Source organism: Molothrus aeneus, chromosome 1 (genome assembly GCF_037042795.1).
Source record: "Molothrus aeneus isolate 106 chromosome 1, BPBGC_Maene_1.0, whole genome shotgun sequence".
Classification (NCBI taxonomy): domain Eukaryota; kingdom Metazoa; phylum Chordata; class Aves; order Passeriformes; family Icteridae; genus Molothrus; species Molothrus aeneus.
Genome location: NC_089646.1, coordinates 9,411,701 through 9,434,572, shown reverse-complemented (window position 1 = coordinate 9,434,572; position 22,872 = coordinate 9,411,701). Strand labels below are relative to the sequence as shown.

Genomic DNA, 22,872 nt, shown 5'->3' with positions numbered 1-22,872 from the left:
GTTACAGGAGATTTCTAAGGAAAAGGCTGATTACCAGTCTGTTTCTTTCCTGCTTTTTCTCCCAGCTAACCTGGTGGTCACTTGTGCATATATGCATAGCCTGCCTCTAGGCTGTGGGTGTAGCATGAATTGCAAGACTTCTTGGATTTCATATTGCATGTTCTCAATTTTCCACAACCTCTGTGTGTGTTTAGGTACAAACTCTATCAGTTCAATATCTTACCTTGACCCGCCACCCAAAAAAAAATCCCAGAAGAGCAGATGGGCTTTCCTTTATGAGTTATTATTTTTTCCTGGAGAAGCCCTTTTTGACTTCTATTCACAAGTTTAAGAGTAACAGTAAGCAAGTACTTATCCCTTTGCTTTAGCAGGGGTATTATATCTGTAAAAGAAATATTTTCCTGTCTGCCTTCAAGATGGCCAGTGTTTAACATAGTGATATTTTTCCAGACTATCTATAAATCACATCGTGTTCTGTATCACTTGGATATACTTGGTCATGGTTGCCTGGGTTTTACTGGTCTCATTATCTCTGTAGAACTTGACCATGCTTGAAGAGAAGATTATTTTTAAACATGATGTTTTCAGAATTCTTTATTTATCTCTTGGTAATTTTTATATATATAGTAAAGGAAGATGACTATACAAGTGCTCTGAAAAGAAACACAGACTGTAATTCATTAAAATCTAAATTTGAAAATACAGTATCCAACGGAGAACCCAAATTTAGATGCTTAATTGAGTTAGCAGGGCTGTGAGACGAAGCCAGGGAATTTGGTTTTGTGTTTTCAGCCAGGTAATTAGTGTGCAGTAATATATTTTTAAAGTTTTCATTTCAGACACACAACAGACGTATAAATGAATCACAAATATGTCTTGGATTCTGGTATGGTGTTAAAATATTAGTAAAAAATGAAGTGAGAAGGGATCATTAGAAAAATTGATTTAATGTGTAAGAAGAGAATAGCAGTTTTCTGTCAGAGTGGTGTTGGGTGTCAATATTTATCACAAAGAGCCAAAGGACTTGATTTGTATATTTTTGTTCAGTTTTCCAGCTAGTTTTTACATGCTTGTGCTTTTACATTTTAACAAAGCTACCAGAAATGCTTCCCAAAATGTCTCAGTTGATGAATTCAGCTGACACTCTCCTTGGTGCCAGTTCCTGTACTGCAGAGCTGTCTTTAATGGGGAGGTTTGGGCTGAGTTTTTTCTTGTTTTGGATTTATTTTTGGTTTTACAAAATGTCACAACATATCCCATGCTGTGAAATAGCAGTAATTGGCTAAGAGGTTTAGACCTTAATTTTTTTAAGTAATATTGTTCCTTTTTGTGAAGGCTATTTATTATTTAAGATTTTTGTAGTGAAATCTACTATAAGAAGTACAGAAATTTTAGAAAGTGCTTTTGGATAATTCGTCTTTTACACATATATATTATTTACCTTGGCATGTCTTTGCATAAACAGCATTCAGCATGTGCATAAATTTATCTACTCACCAGACACTTAAACCATGTACTTCTAAACAAAATCCCCAACCCAAAATCTGTACTAATTCCATCACAGTCAGAATATTTGGTATACTTGTAATTACAAAAATGTTCTCAGATATGGATTCATTAAGGTGTCCTGACTTTCAGCCATGTCTATAAACATGATCACGGGGTTAAAAATCAGCTGTCAAGAATATTCCTGCAAAAATTAGTGTTTTAGGAGCATATTCTGTGACCCTGGGAAATTCATTTCAATGTTTGAGCCCTTCCATTTCCCATCTGTGAAGCAGCAGTGATACTTGCCTCCCCTGCAGGAGAAATGTGAGCACTTTCAGACAGTTGGACAAGAAGGAGCTATAGAAATACAGGGATTGTAAGGGAGCAAATTATATTCCTTTTATGGCAATCATCTTCCCTTTTTTGTGGAGGTTTATTTAAAGCTAAGTAATTGCAGAGGTGAAAATTCAGAGGCATAATTTAGATTTCAAGAAAGGGGGTAAGGAGGAGGAGATGAGGGTGGTTATATTTTAAGACCTAGAAGACACCATTAAGTAGCTGATATTCCTTAAGAAGGGATTCCTTGTGGAGTGAATTTCTTTATCTTCTGCTATATTTAGAGAGCCAGGTAGAGTAAATATTTCATAATTAAGCATTCAATTTTTTTTTAAATGTTTAACTTCATAGCTGCATTTCTTTTTAATAGTATACCTGCCTCCACCATTCCAGTTGAAGCAATTCTTAGCAGCACATGTATTTTCCAAGATCTCTTCCACAGATGACAACCTGTGTCAGTCCAGGCCAGGTTGTATCCATCCATTTCACTGGGATTTCATTGAACACCTTTGGCAGCTGGGAGCTGTAAGAAAAGGGATTAGCAAGTGTTTGTGTGACACACACTGATCCCAGCACCTGCTGATTGGATTGAAGTAATCCTTTTACAAGTTACAAAACTCTATTATCAGAGCATTAGGAGAAGGAGAGATGGTGATGTACACTGCATCAAGGGTATATTAATTTAGGCAAACAGAACATAGGTTGCCATCTAACATGCTTGTGAATTACAGCCTTTCTGGCCAAAGTTGCACATGGTCCAGTCTGGTAGATAATGCCTTGCACTGCTTGTGCAGAGGTGATACTTCTCTAGCAAACCAGGGACAAAAATTTAACATTATTTAAGATGGCATGCTGAAGGCACAGCTGCTCATTGTGTGCATGCCTAGGTGTCTACAATGAGCTTTACATCTAAAAATATGAAACTGAAACTATGGAATGTCAATTTTATTGTTGGCAGGTATCACCATGGAAGTTAAATTATTTCTGAATAATACAACCTATTTGAAGCAATCTAGGGATATTATTCTCAACCACACTGAATAGTTGCTTTGTCAGTGAATTGCCTCCCTCTGGCTTTTTTTTTTAAGTTTTCCTTCATCACCTACCACATTATGTATGATATTAGTAGTGTTTCATGCCAAATTACAAGTAGAGCTCCAGAGTATTTTTCAGTACCTAACTGAAAAGCTTCAAAACTATTTTTTTCACTGGTGTAATCATGTCCTGAGAAATAGGAAAACTATTAGATCAAAACACATCATGGTAGTAATATGGCTGCAAATGGAGGAGGAAAAATAATTTCTCAGTGTCTTTTGCAAGAGAAAATACAGATTCCTAAGTTTTTATTTCCCATATTTTTTCATTTGTGGTTACTGTAAGCAAGAGATCTGAGATGGCACAGCACAGGTTACAAAAGAGAAAGGAGCCCTCAGCCTGAAATGACTGACTAATCAGGTGATGAAATCCTGCTTCCAGTAAAGTAGGGATGCAGAACACTCTCCAGGATTGAGAGCATGTGAGACTTTATAGCCAGATGGTAATTTACTGAGATTTCTTCCAGATACAAGTTCTGTGAGATACTGACAAAGAGCTGCCACAACAGAATTTTTCATTTTATATGTCTATATAAGCCAAATATAACTACCCCTATAAAGTCACACTTCTTTGCAGTTAATATTGAGAACTTGATGTTTAAGATTAAAGCTGGCATTCCTAACATTTATAGATTGAAGTTTCAGAGATGGAGCTGGTCTTGGTACCAGTTACAGGCATTATTGTGGGTTGGTTGGATTAGAGCACCAGAAACAACTGTAGGACTTCCATGGAACAACTAGCTTGGCAAAAAAGTTATTTTCTTAGCATGCTAGTTGATGGAAAGACTGAAAATGATTGAGATAGTGCATCCTCTCTTTATTTAAGGTTTGCTTTGCTAGGAAGAAAAGTAGGAGAGCATGGGCATAGTTTGGCTCTGCTCCCATGTTTCAGCACCACTGGAAGTTTCTTCATGGAAACATGTGATGAGATCCCAGCCTTTTATCTGTGCAAGGACACCAGGGCAGCTCAGGGAGGAAGACTGATCTTCTGCAAGCAAGACCCCAAAGTAACTTCAGGGTTACTCTGAAAATGCTGTGAAGTGAGAAATGCTTAAAAAGTGCAGAAAAAACAATGTGATGCTCTGCAGGATCTGAAAATGGCTCAGAGTTTTAATAGTGACTCTGATCTCAGGGGGCTTTATTTGATCAGCTCTGGACAAGTTTGTGTGCACCAAAATAGAAGAATAAACTAATAATTTTGTAAAAGAGGAGTGGAGAGCAGGAACAGAGAACAGAAATGAACTTCTCTGTTGCTATTCTCTGAGTCTAGACTCAGTCCTAGAAAATAATGGAGCACATATTAAAAAAGGAGTTGCTGATTATCTAGAGAGAGATTTTTCAAGGGCATAAAAGGAAGTGTAAGGTGTCATTTAAGAGGATGGGGAAGGCTGGAGTCTTTCCTTTGTGTGTTTGCTAATCTCCTTCACCCTTTCCATTGGATAGTTGAACAATGAGTAAGAATATGCATAATTTTCTAAAGAGCAAATCTTGCCTGAACAAACCTGATTGCATTTTATTTAAGTAAAACTACCAAACCCAGTAGTTGAAGTGAAAACAATGGATGCTATCCATACAAATTTTAATAAAGTCGTGACACGGTCTCATAAATAGTTAATTGAAAAATTAATGCCAAATTTTTAGAGGACAATTATGTGAATTGAAATGAGGCAAAAGCTTGATATACAAAAAGTAATGATTGAAAGCTATGTCTAGGAGTGTCTGGCAGAGTACAGGAAATGCTCTTAGATCCAGTTATATTTAACTTTTTAAATAATGATGTGGAAATCAGTGGAAGTGACAATGACTTTCATCACAGTCTAAAATTCTGCACAGATGTGATGACAGAGGAGTAATTCAAAAGTTTGAAAGTGTTAAACCTGAAAACACATACAACAAAGAAATTATCTTTGAAGAAAAGAGTCACAAGAAGACATATCTATAATTTGCATAGATCCATTAATTCATGATCTGTGAAGACACTGGAATATATACAAGCAGAACTTGTGGAGAACAGCAATATTCTGAGCAAACAGACTAAAGTTGAAATACATGGCTTGCTGAAAATGAGTAGCAAATTAAGTTTGAAAAAGAAAAGCAACATTGTTGACATCCCTATAAAAAATCTCAAGTGAGAACTACCATTCTTTATTGAAAATATTTGTATATTTCCAGGTATACAATGTATAGCTCAGAACAGTCAGAGTCCCAAGCAGTAGTAATGAACTGTGCTTTAGGCTTCTGCTTCAGATACAGAACAGCCAAATGTTAGAAAAATCCTAGTGAAATACAAGAAATGACATTATTTGAAGACCTGGAAGCAAGTAATCAGATAGGCTGCTTCTGTCTCTGAATTCTATAGCACTGTGAGTAATATGAGTGGGAACAGAGAAATTTACTGTGAAGCCACTAATGATAAGGTATTAAGCCAGAAAATGGAAGGACAAAACCATATGTGGTTTGAAAGCAAATTGGATTTATGCAGAAAAGTATTCCTCTTACATGTAGTCAATGCAATGTGTGCTAAAGAACACAAAGAAATTCAAACAGAGTAGCAAGAATTCTGGGGCATCCTGGGCCAGAATGATACAACCCATGAGTTAGCAAGGAACAAAGGCAAAAAAACACATTATTTAAATTAACTGACAAGAATACAAAACAAATGTTTTCAAGTATAGTCTTTTTCTGCACAATTTGCCTTATAATAGCTAAGACAAATTCCTCTAGAATTTCCTCTCTTCCTTCTGAGGAACCCTGGGAAGCACAACAGCACTGCCTGGCCCTCTGCATCTCTGGAAAAAGCAGCAGCAGTTTGAAAGCAGTGGTTCCCACACTGTTGGGTGAACAGTGTGGGTTTGAGCAGTCACCATTCACAAGGATTAAGATAATTTCACATCCACATCTTCAGCTGACATTTGAAATTCGATTAGACCTGTCAAGGTCTGTCAATTTGAGAGTTGCCCACATTTTCACTAAAAGATGCATCCTCAGTCATGGAAAGGGTTTCTACTCAAGTACCATATTGGAAGTATGTTATCAAAAGTAATTGTGGCAACTGAACATCAGCTAATAAAATAGGCATTTTTAAAACAAATATCTTGACAGATGCAAACCATACTGTCTCTGAAGAAAGTACTGTGTCTCTTCAACCAAGTAAAAGGTGATAGGAGAAGAAGTGGCCTCAAGTTGTGCCAGGGGAGGTTTAGATTGGATATTAAGGAAAATTTCTTCACCAAAAGGGCTGTCAAGCACTGGAACAGGCTGCCCAGGGCAGTGGTGGGGTCACCACTGTCTCTGGAGGTATTTAAAAGACATACAGACGTGGTACTGAGAACATGGCTTAGTGGTAGACTTGGAAGTGCTGGGTTACCAGTTGGACTTGATGATCTGAGAGACTTTTCCAACCTAAATGATTTTGATTCTCTGATTTAAAGATTGACCAGTCAATTAGAATTTAATAGTTATATTTTTAACCTTATTTAGTCACAGAGCATGTGTTGGACACCTTTCTAGATAAAAGAGTAAAGAAAAAAATAAGGAAAACCAAAGTAGTTTGACACCCTATTACAACATCAGCTGAGCACACAGGAAGCTCTAACAAAGCCACGTTCTACCAAAGCCAAACCAGGCCACTGTGCTCTGTCTTTGTGCCTGTGTTCAGGCACATAAAATCTGTCTTTATATGTGCCACTGGCAGTGTCTCTTCAGCCCATTCATTGTCCCTGGGACAGCTTTTCATCCTCTTGCTGAAAGCTCCCCTTTTGCCTTGCAACTGGCAGGTCTCACACAGTAATAATGGATTTTGTAATACATCCACTCTGTCCTCATTACATCAGCACATCCTCCTTATCCCCACAGCATGTTTGGCAGCAAGAGTATCTCCTCTGTCTCAACAAGAGAAAGTAGGGACTGGGCTACCAATTGTCCTCACAGGTCAGGCCCTGTGGAAGGAAAATTAAGGTTAATGGAATTTAAGGTGCATCAGAGGACCTGTGCAAGCAGATGGTGTTTGTTTAAATAATAGCATATACTTGGGATTACAGGACTTGCCTTGTTGTGCCATATTGGTGAGGCTAGACCTCTGCTTTTTTCAGCAGGCTTGAGGAGCAGTGCAATAACAGTGGTGACAACCTCTATTTATTTTACCTGCTGCTCTGGGACAAGGACAATCACGTGCGTGTTTGACACGTTGGTAATGAATTTCTTGTGCATCAGGCAAACACTGCAAAATGTCTCATCAAAACATCCTAATTAAGGAGTGGATTTGAGTAGACATACAATCTCTAAAATATCAGAAGTTCCACTCAATTTAATGTACATCCAGCAGCTCCCAAGAGAGTGTTTGAAAATCACTAAGCTTCTGTTTAGCAAAGTGGGGATGAGCGTAGGGGCTCTGAAGGACTGTAAATGAAAGATTACTTAACTCCGAGGGAATTGTCTGCCTCCTGAATGTTTTAAAGCAAGCTTCTTCCTCAGCAGCTTTTAAAAATGTGTGTAAAGCAGATGTTCATATTGGGCAGAGCCTTCCATGGTCCATTCCAATAGTCCACCTCAAGGTCTGTCAGGAAGCACCCTGTGAATCTGATCCATGTGATGCAGGAATTGAAACCACATAAGAAATTATTGGTTAAAGTAAAGATTTCAATGTGTTTTCATTTGAAAATTCATGTATCTTTACACTCAAGATTACCTGAAAAATGAAGGTAAAAGCAATAACTTTTAAAGAACATTGAGTTATTTGAAAGTTCATGTGCAATAAAAGCAGTTCAATTTACCTTAACTGTAAACTTTACCTTAACTGTGACAGATTTGATGATTTTAAAAGGAAATTAAATTTCCTTTTAAAATACAATCCTTGAAATCATGAGAGAGACAAGCTGGAGTCAACAGAAAGCTCCTTACTACATTCAGTTCTGCTTTAGGAATCAAATGTTCATGGCCCTTTTCCTTTCCTTTGTGGGCCTACCAGGATTTTGGAGAGATTCAGTGTTGGCAGATCTGTATATCTGCATAAAATGTCCCTGAAGTCTGTGGGACATTGGTGATGGGCATGTCAAAATGAATCAGATTATAAAACTGTGGTTTAAAATGGGAAGATGCTACGGGCTGGTCCTTGACTGCCTGATCTCTGCTGCATGCTAAACAGCTGCTCTGAAGCCAGCAGTCTTGGCTCTGTGGTATTGTAAGATTTTGCTATTTTTTCCCTTTGCCTCATAAAAATTCTTATATACCAGCAAGTCTCTGCTCTGGAGTGATTATTCTTTTTTTTTTTTCTTTTTCCCCTATGATTTCAGTATACAGGCACAGAATTGCTAGGAGAAAAGAACATGATCTTTAGTCTCCCTGCTTTCCCCAGTAGCAACAGCCTTTTGACAAGGACAAACAAATTATTAGAGGATGGTTTCCTCCTGTTAACTTGCAAGTTAATGCTGGTAACTTGTTACCAGACCCACACCCTGACACACACCGGGGCCACACCACTCTCCCAGCTCCACGTCTGTCAGGGCACAGCTCTGTCCACTGCAATGCTTCTTCCTTCATTATAGAGAAAAAGCAATCACACAGTAGGTGTTTTAATTGTATCTAGGCCACCACTATTTTTTTACCTCCTTTAGAAACCTTTCTTCTAATGCAATATCTTTCTGTGTCCTTAAAGACATCCCTTCTGAAGCGTCGCTTCTTGAATTGGTTTTTCAGTACCAGGTTTGATTTACAAACCTTGCATAAAGACAGCGCCCAACAAACCCTGCACCAAACAAAGCTGTGTGTCAGGGGCTCTTTGTCATCAAAAAACTGTTCAAGCTGCAGCAGGGAGCTGTATCCTGCCCTGCCAGCCAGGTGGGAAGCACAGTGGCACAACAGATTTGCAGAGCTCCTGTTTGGCAGAGGACAAGCTGCAAGCTTTTTACACCTTCTGTTAAACCTGTAGAGAGGGCACGAGAGCCTTTCTTCTCTAAAGCACATTTAGGAAGAACAATTCAACATCAGAAGGATTGTCTATGGAAAGGGTTTTCTAAGCAATTAAGGTGCTTTTTGTACTTTGCAGTGAATCCTTTCTGGGAGCTTTTTCTAGACAAGGTTTGCTACAGATTGGGCTGTATTAGAGAAGTTCCAGCAATAACCCACTGTGGCTGATGTTTGGGCAAGAAGCTCTGCTATTGACCCCAGAGCCTGTCTCCTGAACATTCTGTCCTTTTTAAATCTGTTTAGGAATGTTAATTTCAACCTACCTAGTACAGGCAATATGGAGTTTAATTTACAAATATGAACAGGGTGTAAAGTGAGATATTTCTCTTGCTTGCTGTAGAAGATGGCAGGCTCTGCAAGGTAATGAGCCTGTATAAGCAGGCTTAAAGTACCAGGTGATCACTTTCTTAATTTTCATGTTAAAGGGAGGGGAAGATTTCTGGGTTCCCCCCCCCCGTTCCTATTTTCTGCTCTCCTCCCTTCACCTACTCGGATTATTTTCTGATCCACGGGGTGAAGGAAAAGGGTTTTGGTTCACTTTTCTCAAATCTTTGGAGCTGAATTCCTATCCACTGCTGGAGCTCTAGCCTTGGGAGATCTGCAAAACCTTAAGACCAGCACCAAGATACTTTGAGGCCCATAATCCTGCCACAGTTTTCTTTGGTGATGCTTTTCCCAATACTGTTAACTGAATGCAATGTACAATCCTTGACAACATATATTAATATTAATTAACAGCACCTCCTCAGTTGAAGGCCCTCTCTGTGCCTTTTCATCTGCAAGATGAGTTTCTGATGACCCAGTGCTTGAGCTACAACAGTTCTGCCTGGCAATTTTTAAATTCTTTTCAATATTTCTATCACTGTTGTGGCCTGCATATGTGCTTGAAATTTGGTTTTAAAGTCCTTTGTTTTGACAGAAGTTGTTGTTTGTAGTAATTTTTGTTAATGGAATTTTGTTTCTTTTCCATTGCCTGATTAAAGAGACATTTGGGCTTATGTTTTCTGGGTACTGAAGAAGAAATAATTTTCTCCTAAAGCTCAGTGACTGGATGTTTCATACATTTCCTTTCTGTTAGCACTGGTACATTTTATCATTCTCATTTTTTATAGCACAAATAAGCTTGAAGTTAACTCTCTATTAAGTAAATAAATGAACCTTAAAACTGAGCCAGTTTTTTTTCCCCAAAGCTCAGGATTCCCGCACTTTGAGAAACATCCTTTAAGCTTAGCTTTCAGCCTTGCTAAGCCATTGCTTAATGCAGTATTCTTTTCATTCCAGTCCTACATGGAAGATCACCTGAAGAACAAGAACCGTCTGGAGAAGGAGTGGGAAGCCCTGTGTGCTTACCAGGCTGAGCCCAACGAGAGCAGCGTGGCACAGCGGGAGGAGAATGTGCCAAAGAACCGCTCCCGGGCCGTGGTACCATGTATGTACACTTCCCTTTGCACCTTGCCATTTTGGTTCTTCATACATTCCCCAGTATTCTTTGCACACTGGTGTGAGAGCTGCAGAAGGCAGGTAAACAATGTGGAGTGGTTTCTGTGTGTACTGGAAGCTGTGGCTATGATTTTGGGCTGGGTGCATGTCCTGTTGTCTTATCAGACCCTGTTTATCTCCTTGTATGTCGCATATATGTTACAAAAATGCACAATTGCGCCACATAACACTGCTGCTGCAGCTGTGCTGTCTCACCAAATTCCATAGCCAGAGTGATTGTCAGTGCTGGAACATACTGTCTGTACAAGAGTGGCATCTGCAGCTATTCAGTGCAAGTCTCTTCTCCTGACCAAGACAAGTTGGTCTCTTGTCCATCCAGCAGTAATACCAGCAGTTTATAGGCAGAGCCAGATAATCTGTTTATCAGATACTCAGCTGTACTGAAGGAGCCCCTTTAGGCTTCAGTGGATAAACTTGCAAACTGACTTGTCTCTCAAGGCTTCTCTAAACACACAAAAATAAAAATAATTATGAAAAAAGGAACCGATGTTTATATTCTTAGAATCTTTCCTGTAAGCAGCCGCCTTTTGTGCTTAAAATAAAAGTAACATATTTTTGCTATGCAAACATATATCTATATATATCTCATAGATTACATTGGTAATGTATGGACACATATTTCATTAGGCAACCAATGAAACAAAAATGAAACTGAGAATATATGCACGGTCCACAGCAACCAAAATGCTCTCAATCAGCGTGCCCACAATCCAGCTGGATAGTTTGGCAAATGTATATAGCTGGTTTAATTTTTAAGGTGCCCTGAAAACATTAATTTTCCCTAAGAGAGTCTTGAGTAAGTACTATTCCTCCTTTAGGAATGGAGAAATGACAGGTAACACGTTAAGTAAATGTCATAGCCAGATTTAGAGTGAAGATTCTTTGGAAGGACATGGTAATTTAACTGAGCCCATCAGTCCCCATCATATTTGCTTCAGCAGGATTTGTCTCTATTGTTTATGTAGTGGCTCTTCCTGCAATACTTTGCTACACAGGAGAGGATTACAGCAACTTAGCAGTATTAATTCTCCTGAGTAAATATGGTGGTGGTCAAAAGCCTTTTGGGGCAGCAGCAGCAGTTTGCTGACTTCCATGTGTTTTGGGATCAGGCTTGTTGAGGAGTTCTAAAGAAGTCACCATGAAGGTTGAAGTAGTGCAAGCCTTCTGTGCCCTTTTACATCCTGAAAAAAATCCCAGCACTTAACTGACATGATAGGCAGAGAAAATTTTCCATGAAAATATGTATTGATCCAAGTTAATCTTCCTGCTTAAAGTGTTCCATCAATATGGACTTACAGTCAGACCATCTTAAGATATTTCAAGTTCCTGCTCATAAATTAAGCTAGACTGGTTTTGGTTGCTGCCACAGAGACAGCATGGGAGCTACAGATGTTGCCAGAAATTGGTGCTGGTTATTTGACTGATGTAGAAACTGTGTCTTCATGATTCAATGAGCTATAAGATAGAAACCTTCAGACTAGACTTTTCTACCTCCAAATCCAGAAGTATCGTGGCTGTAACAGTGCTGAAGAGCAGAGATTTTTAACTTGGGTGTCATAGAATCATTTGGGTTGGGAAAGACATCTGAGATCATCACATTGAGTCCTTAACCCAGCACTGCCAGACCACCCCCAAACCACATTTCTGAATAGCACATGTACATGTCTTTTAAATACTCTCAGGGATGGTGACAGGTAATCAGTCTCTTTTCATCACATTGTACCTCGTGGATGTATCAGCCAGCACTGACCAACCTTTGTTTCTCTGGCATTGCTTCTTTCATGGCATGTTGTTGTGCCTGTTTCTCCCATATCTGGGTCTAGACTAAATCAGTGCTGACTGAAGGTGATTTGGTGAAGGACATGGACAGGGTGACTACAATTTATCTGAAGTTTTAACTATAAGTGTTTTAGTACATTTAAAAGGGTAAAATTACACATTTGCTTTGTTTCTTCAATGTGGAAACTTCTATTACAAATATTAGTGCACTGGGAATTTTCCTTTTTGACTGAATTGCAGAAAATTACCTGCCTTCACTTTCTGAGGTGGCTGTGCACTCGTAAACAGCTGTCATGTTATATATGTTTAAACTACTTACTACTTTGTTGATGGGTGGCAAGTATGGCATAGAGTTTAAAGAATATTAAATTTTGATAATGTGTTGGTTATTTTAGACTCTAAGATTAGACTGAGATGAGAGGGCCCAGTTTGCCCACTTTTTTTTAAACTGTGTTAGACAATAAAACTATAGCAAAAAAGCCATAGATTTGCTTCATAATGTATGAAGAAGCAAACCTGAAATGCTTTTGATATTCTACAGAGCTGTTATGTTATATTCAGTGTATTCTCACAGAGCAAGTAATGCCTTGTTAGTGTTTCCTCACCCCTTTCATATTCATAATCACCTTGACAAGGTAGAACAAGATTGCCAATTCACATAGAAGATTTCCTCTTAGAAAGGCTTCAAATATGTTTTAATATGTTGTATTTGCTTTGTATTTTTCTTTCTGAACCAATACAATATTATTTTTACTGATTATATAACCGATCTAGTTATTATCACAATTTTATCATAGCTTATTCTTGTACCTAACTTTTCTATTTTCTATACAAACAGCTTTTAAAATACTTGATAGCAGAACACCTTGACACTGCACTTAACTAATTACTAGTTTAAAACATACTAACAATTCAAGTTGCCTGGACCTTCAAGATTAACAAAACTGTATCCTTTTATCCAATCAAGAAGCAGATTGCTATAATTTAGGACACACGGTGTTTATATTTAGTGCTATAATTTAGTGATGCCTATTTTGTTTATGAATACATGAGCAGCTCCAAAAAAGCTTTCCAATTTTTTTTTTTCTTTTTGCATCTCTGAAAAATGAACCCATCTCAACAGAGTCAATACTGTATGTTTTTATTTATGTACACCATTAATATATGCAGGTATTTTAAACATTTGGCAAACAACTTTTTGCAGTGAACATCTATCAAAAGCTGTCCACCATAGCCATATCCATGGGCTGTGGTACATATTTAAACAACCTGGTTATCTCTGTGCTTTGCCTTTCCTCTAAAGGAGAGCAAAGCATTTAGGGGCAGAACATGCACCCAGATCTGAGCCTTGTTTGCCTTAAGGGCACAGCCTGGGGTTGTGCACCAGAGATGGGAACACCTGAGCAGAGGGTTGTGTCCATTATCCATGTTATGAATGCATGTGCAAATAGTGCTCTGAAATGAAGGAACTCGAGCAGTTCAGAGCAAAGAAAAGTTCCATTTTCTGCAGATCATCTATGGGCAAAATAATGATAATCAGCAGATTATGATTCTTTGTAGTCTTCAGGCTGCACTACTTTCATTTTTCGGTAGTTCTTCACTTTCTTAATTCGGTGGAGTCCTGTGTAGTGCTTTGTATTAAAAAAAAAACCAAAAATCAGTCTAAATCTAGAAGGAATAAAATTATGATCCAGGCAGGATGTGCCAGGTTGATTGCTGCAAGATTTGCCTTATTCTGTGATGCCCAGATTCAGACAACCCAAATTTGCCCATATTCCTTGTTTTCAACCTTATGTTTGTTGGTTCTGTTCCTTCTGAAGTATCTGATTAAAAGGAAACAGAAGGCTGAGGGAAAATGTGAGTCTTATTTTTACAAGCTTTCAATCTCCATCTAACAACAAAAATGATCTTCATTAAATTGCAGGGCCACTGTGAGAGAAGTAAAAGATTGAGATGTCATACTACTGTAGTATTGGTCAATAATAATAATAATTATTCAGATAATAATTCAGATAGTAATGACATTTTGTGCTTGACTAAGTCATTTAAGCACAGGAATCCAGTGTTGTTTGAGATGCCCAAAGTACTCAAGGTACCCAGGGAGAACTAGTAGGTGTAACACCAGCTCTGTGGGAGACTTGTGACCCTCCTGCTTGCTGGCCCAAGTGTCTTTAGGACTCTCAAATATCAATGGAAACCTACACTGAGGCATTGAAACCAAGTTTTCTGGGCATGAGTCTGTGAGATTGTAGATCAGGATGCCTGAATTGAAGTGTCTCCATGTGAGCCAGGTGTCAAAGCCCCTGACAGAGCCAGTGAGGAGCCAGTCACTGCAGTGACATCAGGAGAGCTATGCAATGGCCACAGCTGGTATTTGGTTTATGGTGAAATGAATAGCTTTGGGATGCCACTGTGTATCCTGTGTGAGCTTCAGATGCTGGTCTAATAAGGTAAAAGTCTTGGGGTCTTGTGCCCTGTCTGTTTTCCTTGTGTAATGTCTCACCTACCCTACAGTTTCTCAAACAGTCCATGTTCTAGTTTAACAACCTAAATCAAGCTCCATTAAGCAACTCACATGAATACATCTATGTGTAGACACCAAAATGTAGCTTTTGCAGTCTGTAAATTGAGATTTATATACTGCAAACTCATGTGTGTTTGCTTATATCATGTCCTTGATGCTCTATCCTCTTTATTTTATAATTTATATTTTACATGTATATAAAATCCAACATTGTGATGTGTTTCTCTGAAGCCACAGGTCAATATTAACCTTTTTATTTAGGAAGCCTCCCTCTGCCACACGTATCCATCTGTAGATTTTGCTTTTCCTTCAGTTGTGGCTTGGCTGGAGCAATAGCAAATACAAAGCATCTCAGCATTCAGCAGCAGCTATTGTAGATGCGTAAAATGATGCTGAGTTGTAGCTTGGCCAGATTGCAGTAGCTAGTAACAGCATTTGTCTTGTCTCTCACTTCCTTATTACCACCCCTCTCCTCTCCTATTTCTTCATTCATCTTTCCTTCTCACTATTTAGATTGATCTTGCGTATCTTCCATTTCTGACATACCTTCCTTCCTTGTATTTCCTGTTTTTCCTGCTTCTCACATAATCGATATGCAGTTTGCCAAAAAAAAAAAAAAATGCTGTACATTCAGCATTTTCCCCATAGTTGCTCATTGTTAACATAACAATCTGGTGTCCATGGTTTTCTTTTGGTTTCTTTTTTCTTTTCTTCTTCCCCTGCCTGTTTCAGAAGAGCTATTATGCCAGTTCCTAGAAGCTTTGAGGTGATAACAGGCATAGACAAGCACAATCTGTTCATTGTCAATATGAATGTTTGATGCTGCAGCTGAAGCACACATGGGTGCAAACTTCTGATATATGCAGAAAAACATGTCCAACCTTTTTTGTACCCTTCCTTTTCCTAAGAGCAAATACAAAGTCTCAACACCTTTTCACTAAGCCTTAACATGTTTTGCCCTCTAATAAACCCTCCAAGACTGCGAGATGATGACATGGCACACTAAATCAGAGGGTCTGGATAAAACTCTATGTTTAAAAAAAAAAAAGATCTATAAGTTACTGATCTCACACCTGACTCTTATTGGAGAGTCACCCTGACATCTGTTTGCTAAGTACTGATGAATCACTGTCTGCTCTCTCTCCTTCATCCCTCTGAAAACATTTCACACGTTTCCTTTGGTGATTACTTCAAACACTTTTGCTATTCAATGAACGGGGCTTATCCTGAGTGCTTGCTTAGCTTAAGGTATGTGAGACCACATTTACTGCATGTAACCTGTGCAACTCCTGCAAAGCCAGAAGGCTTCAGAGCTGCAATTCTTCAAGCACTCTGTGACATTTGCTCGTTGCAAAGCCTCTGATATAAAAAATATCGGGTAGCCCAAGATCTCAGGTGTCAGAAGTTCTTATTCATGTTTTGGATTTTTTTGTCCAGTGGTGCCAAAGTGGGATGGAAATGAATAATGTTCATGAACATGTTCCCTTTCTTGTCTTCTTCATCCTCAAACTTAGCAGGGAAAGTAATTTTATGTGAATAGTAAAGAATATCTCTTCAGTTATTTGACATGACTTGTTCATCACTAATCTTATTCCAGGAGAAGATTGCTGACACTGTTGGGTGAGATTGAGTGACTATAAACAGCACTCTTACAAACATCCCTTTGTCTTGCTCATCTGCTGAGCTGCCATGGCATTGCTGTTAAATAAGCCTAAGTAGAGCCCTAACTCTCTGTCTCTACCTTCCTGTATGGTCCTTAGAATGTCTGATAATTCATTTATTATTCCTCATGATTATGATAATGAGTGGTACTTAACAGCCAGCTTGGAATCCTGGTGTTGAGTGGTGTCTCAGGCCACTAGACAATGAGCTCTTACTTTGTCTATTTGAAAAATCAGTGGAAAGATCCTCAATCCTCTCAAAATATCACTGTCTGTGTTCATCTGTAGAGGGTTATAGAAAAGGCAGTTCCACAACCTCTTTCTACCATATACTGTGCAGGGTAGGTTTCCTGAGGAGTATAAATTGTGCTGGATATATATCAGGTACAAGTTGTTTGGGATTCATATGGAGACTTAGACATCTCTAAAATTATCTGAGTGGGGTCTGGGCTTTCTTTCTTTAGTCAGTGAAAAGAAATGGCATTTCTTGAACACAATTTGGCCTGTTTGTGACAGCTAAATCAGGATGAAATGATTCATCACATAGAAAAATTTCTTTTCTCATAACAGAAAGCAAGTCTGGATGATGGGAAGAGATGCAGATATCCGCATTGTCTCTGCATGAGTACAGACAAATAAAACCCATCCATTATATGTGTTCTGATGTAGAAATAATTTAAAAATAAAATACTAAAAAGACTGGAGTTTGGGGTGTGCCAGCTTGAAATATAATTGAGCTAGGACCAGTAAAATTACAAGTTAAAAAGTGATAAAATAATTGTGATGATGGGCAAACAACAGGAGTGAGTCTCCTTTGTCCAGAACTGCTGTTTTCTTTACTGGTATCAGAAGTGTAAAATGTCTGTGTATGCTCCAGTTGTACTTTAAGTGAAATTGTTGGCATTTTGTCTCTTCCATGATCATCTCCAAGTCAGATTGTCTCCCCACATCACTGGTGGAACACCACACAGCACTGGTCTTTGACTAGGACAGATTAACTTACTGTCCAGCTCTCAGCTGTACTTCCATGTCCCTGCTGTTCATGTTTTAGAGAAGCTGAGTGGACAAAGTCCCATCAGCTTCCCTCTTCCATGACCCTGCAAGCACAGGAATGTTTGTTATAATACTGAGGAGTTTTAGTGATTTGCCTGGTTTAAATCTTAAACTCCCTGAACAGCAGAGAGGTTTTTCTTATGAGAGGTTGTAGCATATCACAGTGCATCTCACGAAGACAGGTTTTGTGATATTGAGCCACTGGAATATCCCATTGTTTCATGCCTGAGTCAGGCTGTGGTGCTGTGGCTGTATCAACCCTATGGCTAGGTTGGGAGTCAGAAGGAAATATCCTTTCTGATATTTTCCTGTCTTGAAAAGCACATTATTCTGACTTTGAATTGTCTGACATAAAATGGGTGGAATACTGGCATAGAAACTTTCTTCTCCTGTTTTCTCCTTTGCAGATGACCATTCCAGGATATGTTTGAAAGGTGAAAGTAGCCACGACAATTCAGACTACATCAACGCCAGTCCCATTGTAAGTATGGTAACCTATGAGAAGTATTCCAAACAGCTGATCCTTGCCATTCCTTGTTGTCAAAATAGGGTCACTCCAGGCACCTCACTGCTACTCTCAGGTTGTGAGCACCTCACAACACTGGTGCTTCAGCCTGTTCTTTCAAATTGAAGAGAAATATGTATTCATGCAATACTCTTGAAGTTTATTTACCAAGAAAAAGTCACTAGATAACCCTCGTTCTACCTTGTAATACTGTCAGTTTTTCTGTTCTTGATATTAGATTTTATTAACTTGCAGGTTATAAAATCAATGCTTTACTTTACTTGGAGCTTTTCCTTCTCCTGAGAGGTAAAAATAGCTTGTTCTTTTTTGCATTGTCCTGCTAGCCACAGTAGGAGGAATGGTTTCTGTAGGCATGGAGAGCTGAGCTCCTCAGAATTCTGAGCTTCTTCTGCATTAGGAAGTGACATTTCCTCCTACCTTTCTTATTCTGTTGACCTAGTGAAGCACAGTCTGGTGGTTCTGTAGCTCTCCTGGTTCTTCTCTGAGGCTGCTGTTTTGAAAGCAAGAACAGGATCCCCTAGCCCCAGTGCATTCATTCCAACTGCAAAGTAGGTCAGTCCAGTTTTTGTGTCCAGATACTCCAGGGTTGCCCAGCTGCCATTTCCCATGACTGTGTGAGCTGAATTTGAACCCTTTTCTTGTCCATGAAAGGTGATAGGGAGAAAAGGTCCTTATTTGCAGACACTTAAACAGGTACAGTCATTCCAGTGGCATTGGCCTGTCATAGCATCTCAAGGAAGTGTCAGGATATCCAAGTGAAGGGGGAAAAAGACACTGTGTCCTTGACCTTGTGGGACTGCTGGTATTGCAGTTGCTTTTTCTCACAGTTCTTATTCACATTAATTAGGCACCAAAAAGTTATTATAGGGCAACTGTGAGAAAGAGCTTAGGATGGAGAATAAGATCTCACTGCAGTGGGCTGTATTTGCCATTACGGGCTCATTTTCCTGGGGAGTATCACTCCCCCAGTTAAATGACTTTGTGTGGGCAAGGCAGCTGACAATTTGCAACAGCATGAAATTACAGGCTGCTTCCTTCCAATGTTGTTGACAATACTCTTTTTCTTTAAAAAAACCCCAACAGCTACATAAAAAGTGTTCCCTGATCTTTGTTTCAGCAGAGTTCAAAGCTTCATTTCCTTCAACACATAAAAGCACTTTATTCAAAGAGTCAAAAAACATACAGAAGCCAAAAAATACCTTTGGGACATTTTTGTCTTTGGCTTAGGGTGGAGGGGAAACCAAAGCACCTGCATATTGAGGGATTGCCAGTTTCCATTTCAGAGGACAAGGGTAGATAGGCACAGATTAGAGCTTTTAGACTGTTTTTAGGTGTGTCTCTGACCAGACCAAGCTCTGTCTGGCAGCAGGATCAGGGGATCACAGTAGGTCATGTTCCAAGGAATATCCATCCTGCTTGTAAAATCACACACAGAGGTCCAGCTCCAGGGCTTCAGTGCTCTGCCTGTGTCTTCAGGACCCAGCTGGTGAGTTATGTTTGGTCAAGCCTTCATCTGATAGTAGAAACTGAGAGGTTTTGTGGGAAGGACAGGAGTGGGAGGTGATAACTGGAAGTGAGATATTGTATTCTTGTAGGAGCTTGGTTGTAACTCACATGGCAACAACGTGGTAGCAAAGTGGAATTACAGCATCTGTAGACAGTGCTAAGGAAGGTTCAGTGTTGACAGCAGTACAACTGCTGGGCTTTTACTGAAACACTGGACATCTGCAACCTGCCCAGAAGTCTGTATAGACACAGCTTAACTAGTTTTAGTACACAATTTTGGCTGGAGAAGGGGGTAAATTCTTGCATGTGTGTATGTGTCTGTTGCAATTGTAGTTTTGGATTATAGTGTAACTGTTTCTTTGATTACACTGAGTAAAGTATTAGATTAAGTAGACTGTTGTAAGTGGAGAAACAGGACTAAGATATCCCACTGACAAAACTGGGAAGGGGTTTGCTTTATCAGGATTCCCAAAGCTCATGCAAGCACAGGGTCCCTGCTCCCACAGCTTTAGCTCTTGTGTTTTTACAAAGGGTTGTAATCTTGCCTTTCCATCCAGCTCTTAATAAGGGTCCATCTCCAGAGTTAGAACCATATTTATTTTTTTGTTGTTTTCCCTGACTCAAGAGTTCTGTTCAATACAAGTCACACTGATGAACCAAAGATTCTTATGGCTGTCTTTGTATCTCTTACAGAAATACTTCTATGCCCAGAAATAAACGGGTTCACAAGTGTTTCATTAGATTGAGATTAGTGCCCAGTGACTTGCATAGCCAAGAAAAACTGCCAAGAAAAAATTTCAAGTTCCTCTTGTTCCTGGTAGGATAGAGAGCCTACTGTGAGGAGAGAGTGCCACAGGTGACATTTGTGTAGACATGCTATTCCAAGGAAAGAGATGCTCCAGTTAGTTACATGAGTTTGCTCCACTAAGCCAGTAGTCATTTTGCTGTTTTGAAAGCAATAGATCAAAATGTGTTTCCTGGAGGTGATACAGTGGGGGGCTGATAGGAGGAAATCCCTGCTTTGCAAGCCCATGGTCTGGAAGGATTCCCTGCAAACTGCTGAATTTTGAGCCAAATTAAATATCTTCAGATTAGTGTAAGCATATTTGTTCATCTGGTGTAGTTTTTGTATAATGAGGTTGAATATAGAAGTGGCAGAGATATTCAGTTTCTGTTCTCCCCACTTCAAATGCCCACTGCAATACTGAATTGGACACTCTATAAACACAGTAAATATTTTGCAATATTTACTGTGTTTATGGAGCTAGTGAAGCTTAAGTTGGACATATGTGCTGTTTCTACTGCTGTTTACTCGAGATCTTTCCTGGTAGCAGGCACACATTTAGTGAGTGTCCATGAGAGCACACAGTGGATGTGGAGTATCAGTACAACTGCTTTCACTCACTCTTGTAAAAATCCTACCATTTCTTTCCTTCAGACTCTTTCAACTTAAATAACCTCAGTAATTATCCTGTCAATACAGTGATGCTCCTGGTGCATTTGCTCCTTGCAGAGCCTGGGTGAGGAGTGAGCACTGTTGTGAGATGGGCATTGATAGCACAGGATCAGTACAGGATGAAGTGACTGCAAGAGGCTTTTTCCTCCCTGTGTGTGGGAGCTGTCTGGTGCAGGAAGAGTGTAAAATAAAGTAATTCTATTTGAGCTCCCATACATATTGCTGGGTATCTCCAGCTTCTAGGTCAGTGGTCCAGTCTCCAGCTGGGGCTCACTCAACCTTCACTGAAGTCTAAATGAGTGCCGCAGCACACGGTAAAAAATCCCCGTGCTAGACAATGAGCTGGCCACCTGCCCACGTTTCTTCCTTTGAAAAAATGCTGCCCCCCCTCAATACCTCAATACTTCACAGTAGGATGTGAAAACTGGGGTTATATTGGTGGCCCCACTGCAGCTGGGTGAAGAGAATCAGGAAAGATTTAGTCCAAATTCTTCCCATATGTCTTTTATTTAGCTGTAGCATGAGGCCAGGCAAAATGAGTCCTTGGGATACATTTGCAGGGTAAAAGTGAGGTAGAAATCTGTTTCCCTCCTCTCTGAAATAACATAAAGTACTATGATAATAACTCTGGTATCGGCAGCTGAATGAAAGGCTTGCAATTACAGCACAAGGAGACCCTGACTGTGCAGAATAAAACTGTGATAATTACTTCTGTCATATTTGTACTTAGTCCTCATTAGATTTCAGGAAAATCATCCAGTAGTAAATAATGTGCAATCTTTGCTTTTAAATCAGAGGTCATGAAAGTAAATGGGAAATTCTGTTTTTCCTCATAGGGTGTCTGAGAGAGAAAAAAATCCCATCAACTACATTTAAAAACTCAGTTTGCTTATTATTGAAGACACCAGACTGAGGAATGTCATTAGCATGACAGTTTGTTCAAATACAGCATACAAATTTCATCAGCAAGAATAGACTCTGAAATTCATAATGGCATAGGCAACCAGATTTGCTTCTTTCATTCCATTAGGGGCTTAAAAGGAAGGATTTAAAAATTGTTTTAAATTTTAATTCAAACATGAAGATGAGGACTAGTATACCTTTTTAATTTTAATGCTGAGGTGAATGATTACAAAGTTCATCTGCATTTGCTGGATATGCTTTCTTTTGCAAAAACAAATACACTTCTTCTTTAAAGACTGTCTATACTTTGTGTAATAAATATATGCATGGAAGTAGATTTTCTCAATGTTGTAAACACATTGTGTCTGGAAACCACAGAGAAGCTTGAATCCATACAAATTTTTAAGGTTTTAATCAGATTTTAACTTCCTTTCTGTTATATTTGGTCTACACTGAATTTCATTCTGATCTCATGATTCAGGAGTATTTCAGATGAACTCAGAGGCTTTAAATGAAGGTAAATATGGTGTGACTGAGACCACATCTCACCCAGCATCCTTCTCTGTGGAAAGTAATGATCTGACAAGCTGAAAGGGAAGGTAAAGGGAAGGAATTCATCAGTATTATCATTTACATGAAATTTCAAAATGGCCATTGATGTCTATTGGCACTTTTACTTCAGTTTGCAGTTTTACAAGACTGCTTAACAAGAATCTACATGCACCACTCTCAAGGATTTACTTCCACAATGTATTGATTTTTCTGTATTTCATCAGCATTATCAGTGAAATTGTGCAGCAGCACAATCTCTATCAAAAACTCAACAAAATTCAGCATTCCTCAGGGAATTCTTGCAAAGTCTTAGAATAAGACAGATGGATAATAGAAGTCTTGAGGGGAAAAAACAGCTTTTATTCTGAAGTAGAGCAAAGGTGGAATCCTGGTCTGATGTTAACAAGATGCAACCAGTTGTGATAATGTTCTTCATGTATTTTCCTACTTTAGGGCACTGTAAGTCAGCTTATATGACAAAGCCCTGTAGGAAAACACAAGTTGTGCCACTAAAGTTTTCTCTAGTTTTT

The 22,872-nt window shown here is 39.0% G+C and overlaps 1 protein-coding gene across 1 annotated transcript in view; it reads left to right on the top strand.

The window, feature by feature from the left end:
- The window catches only part of PTPRN2 (protein tyrosine phosphatase receptor type N2), a 636,053-nt gene that overhangs the window by 563,548 nt on the left and 49,633 nt on the right, over positions 1-22,872 (top strand). Inside the window, exons 15-16 of the mRNA XM_066551162.1 lie at positions 10,164-10,311; positions 17,807-17,880. Of these exons, the coding sequence (XP_066407259.1) occupies positions 10,164-10,311; positions 17,807-17,880 (222 nt within the window). The remainder of the gene's footprint in view (positions 1-10,163; positions 10,312-17,806; positions 17,881-22,872) is intronic.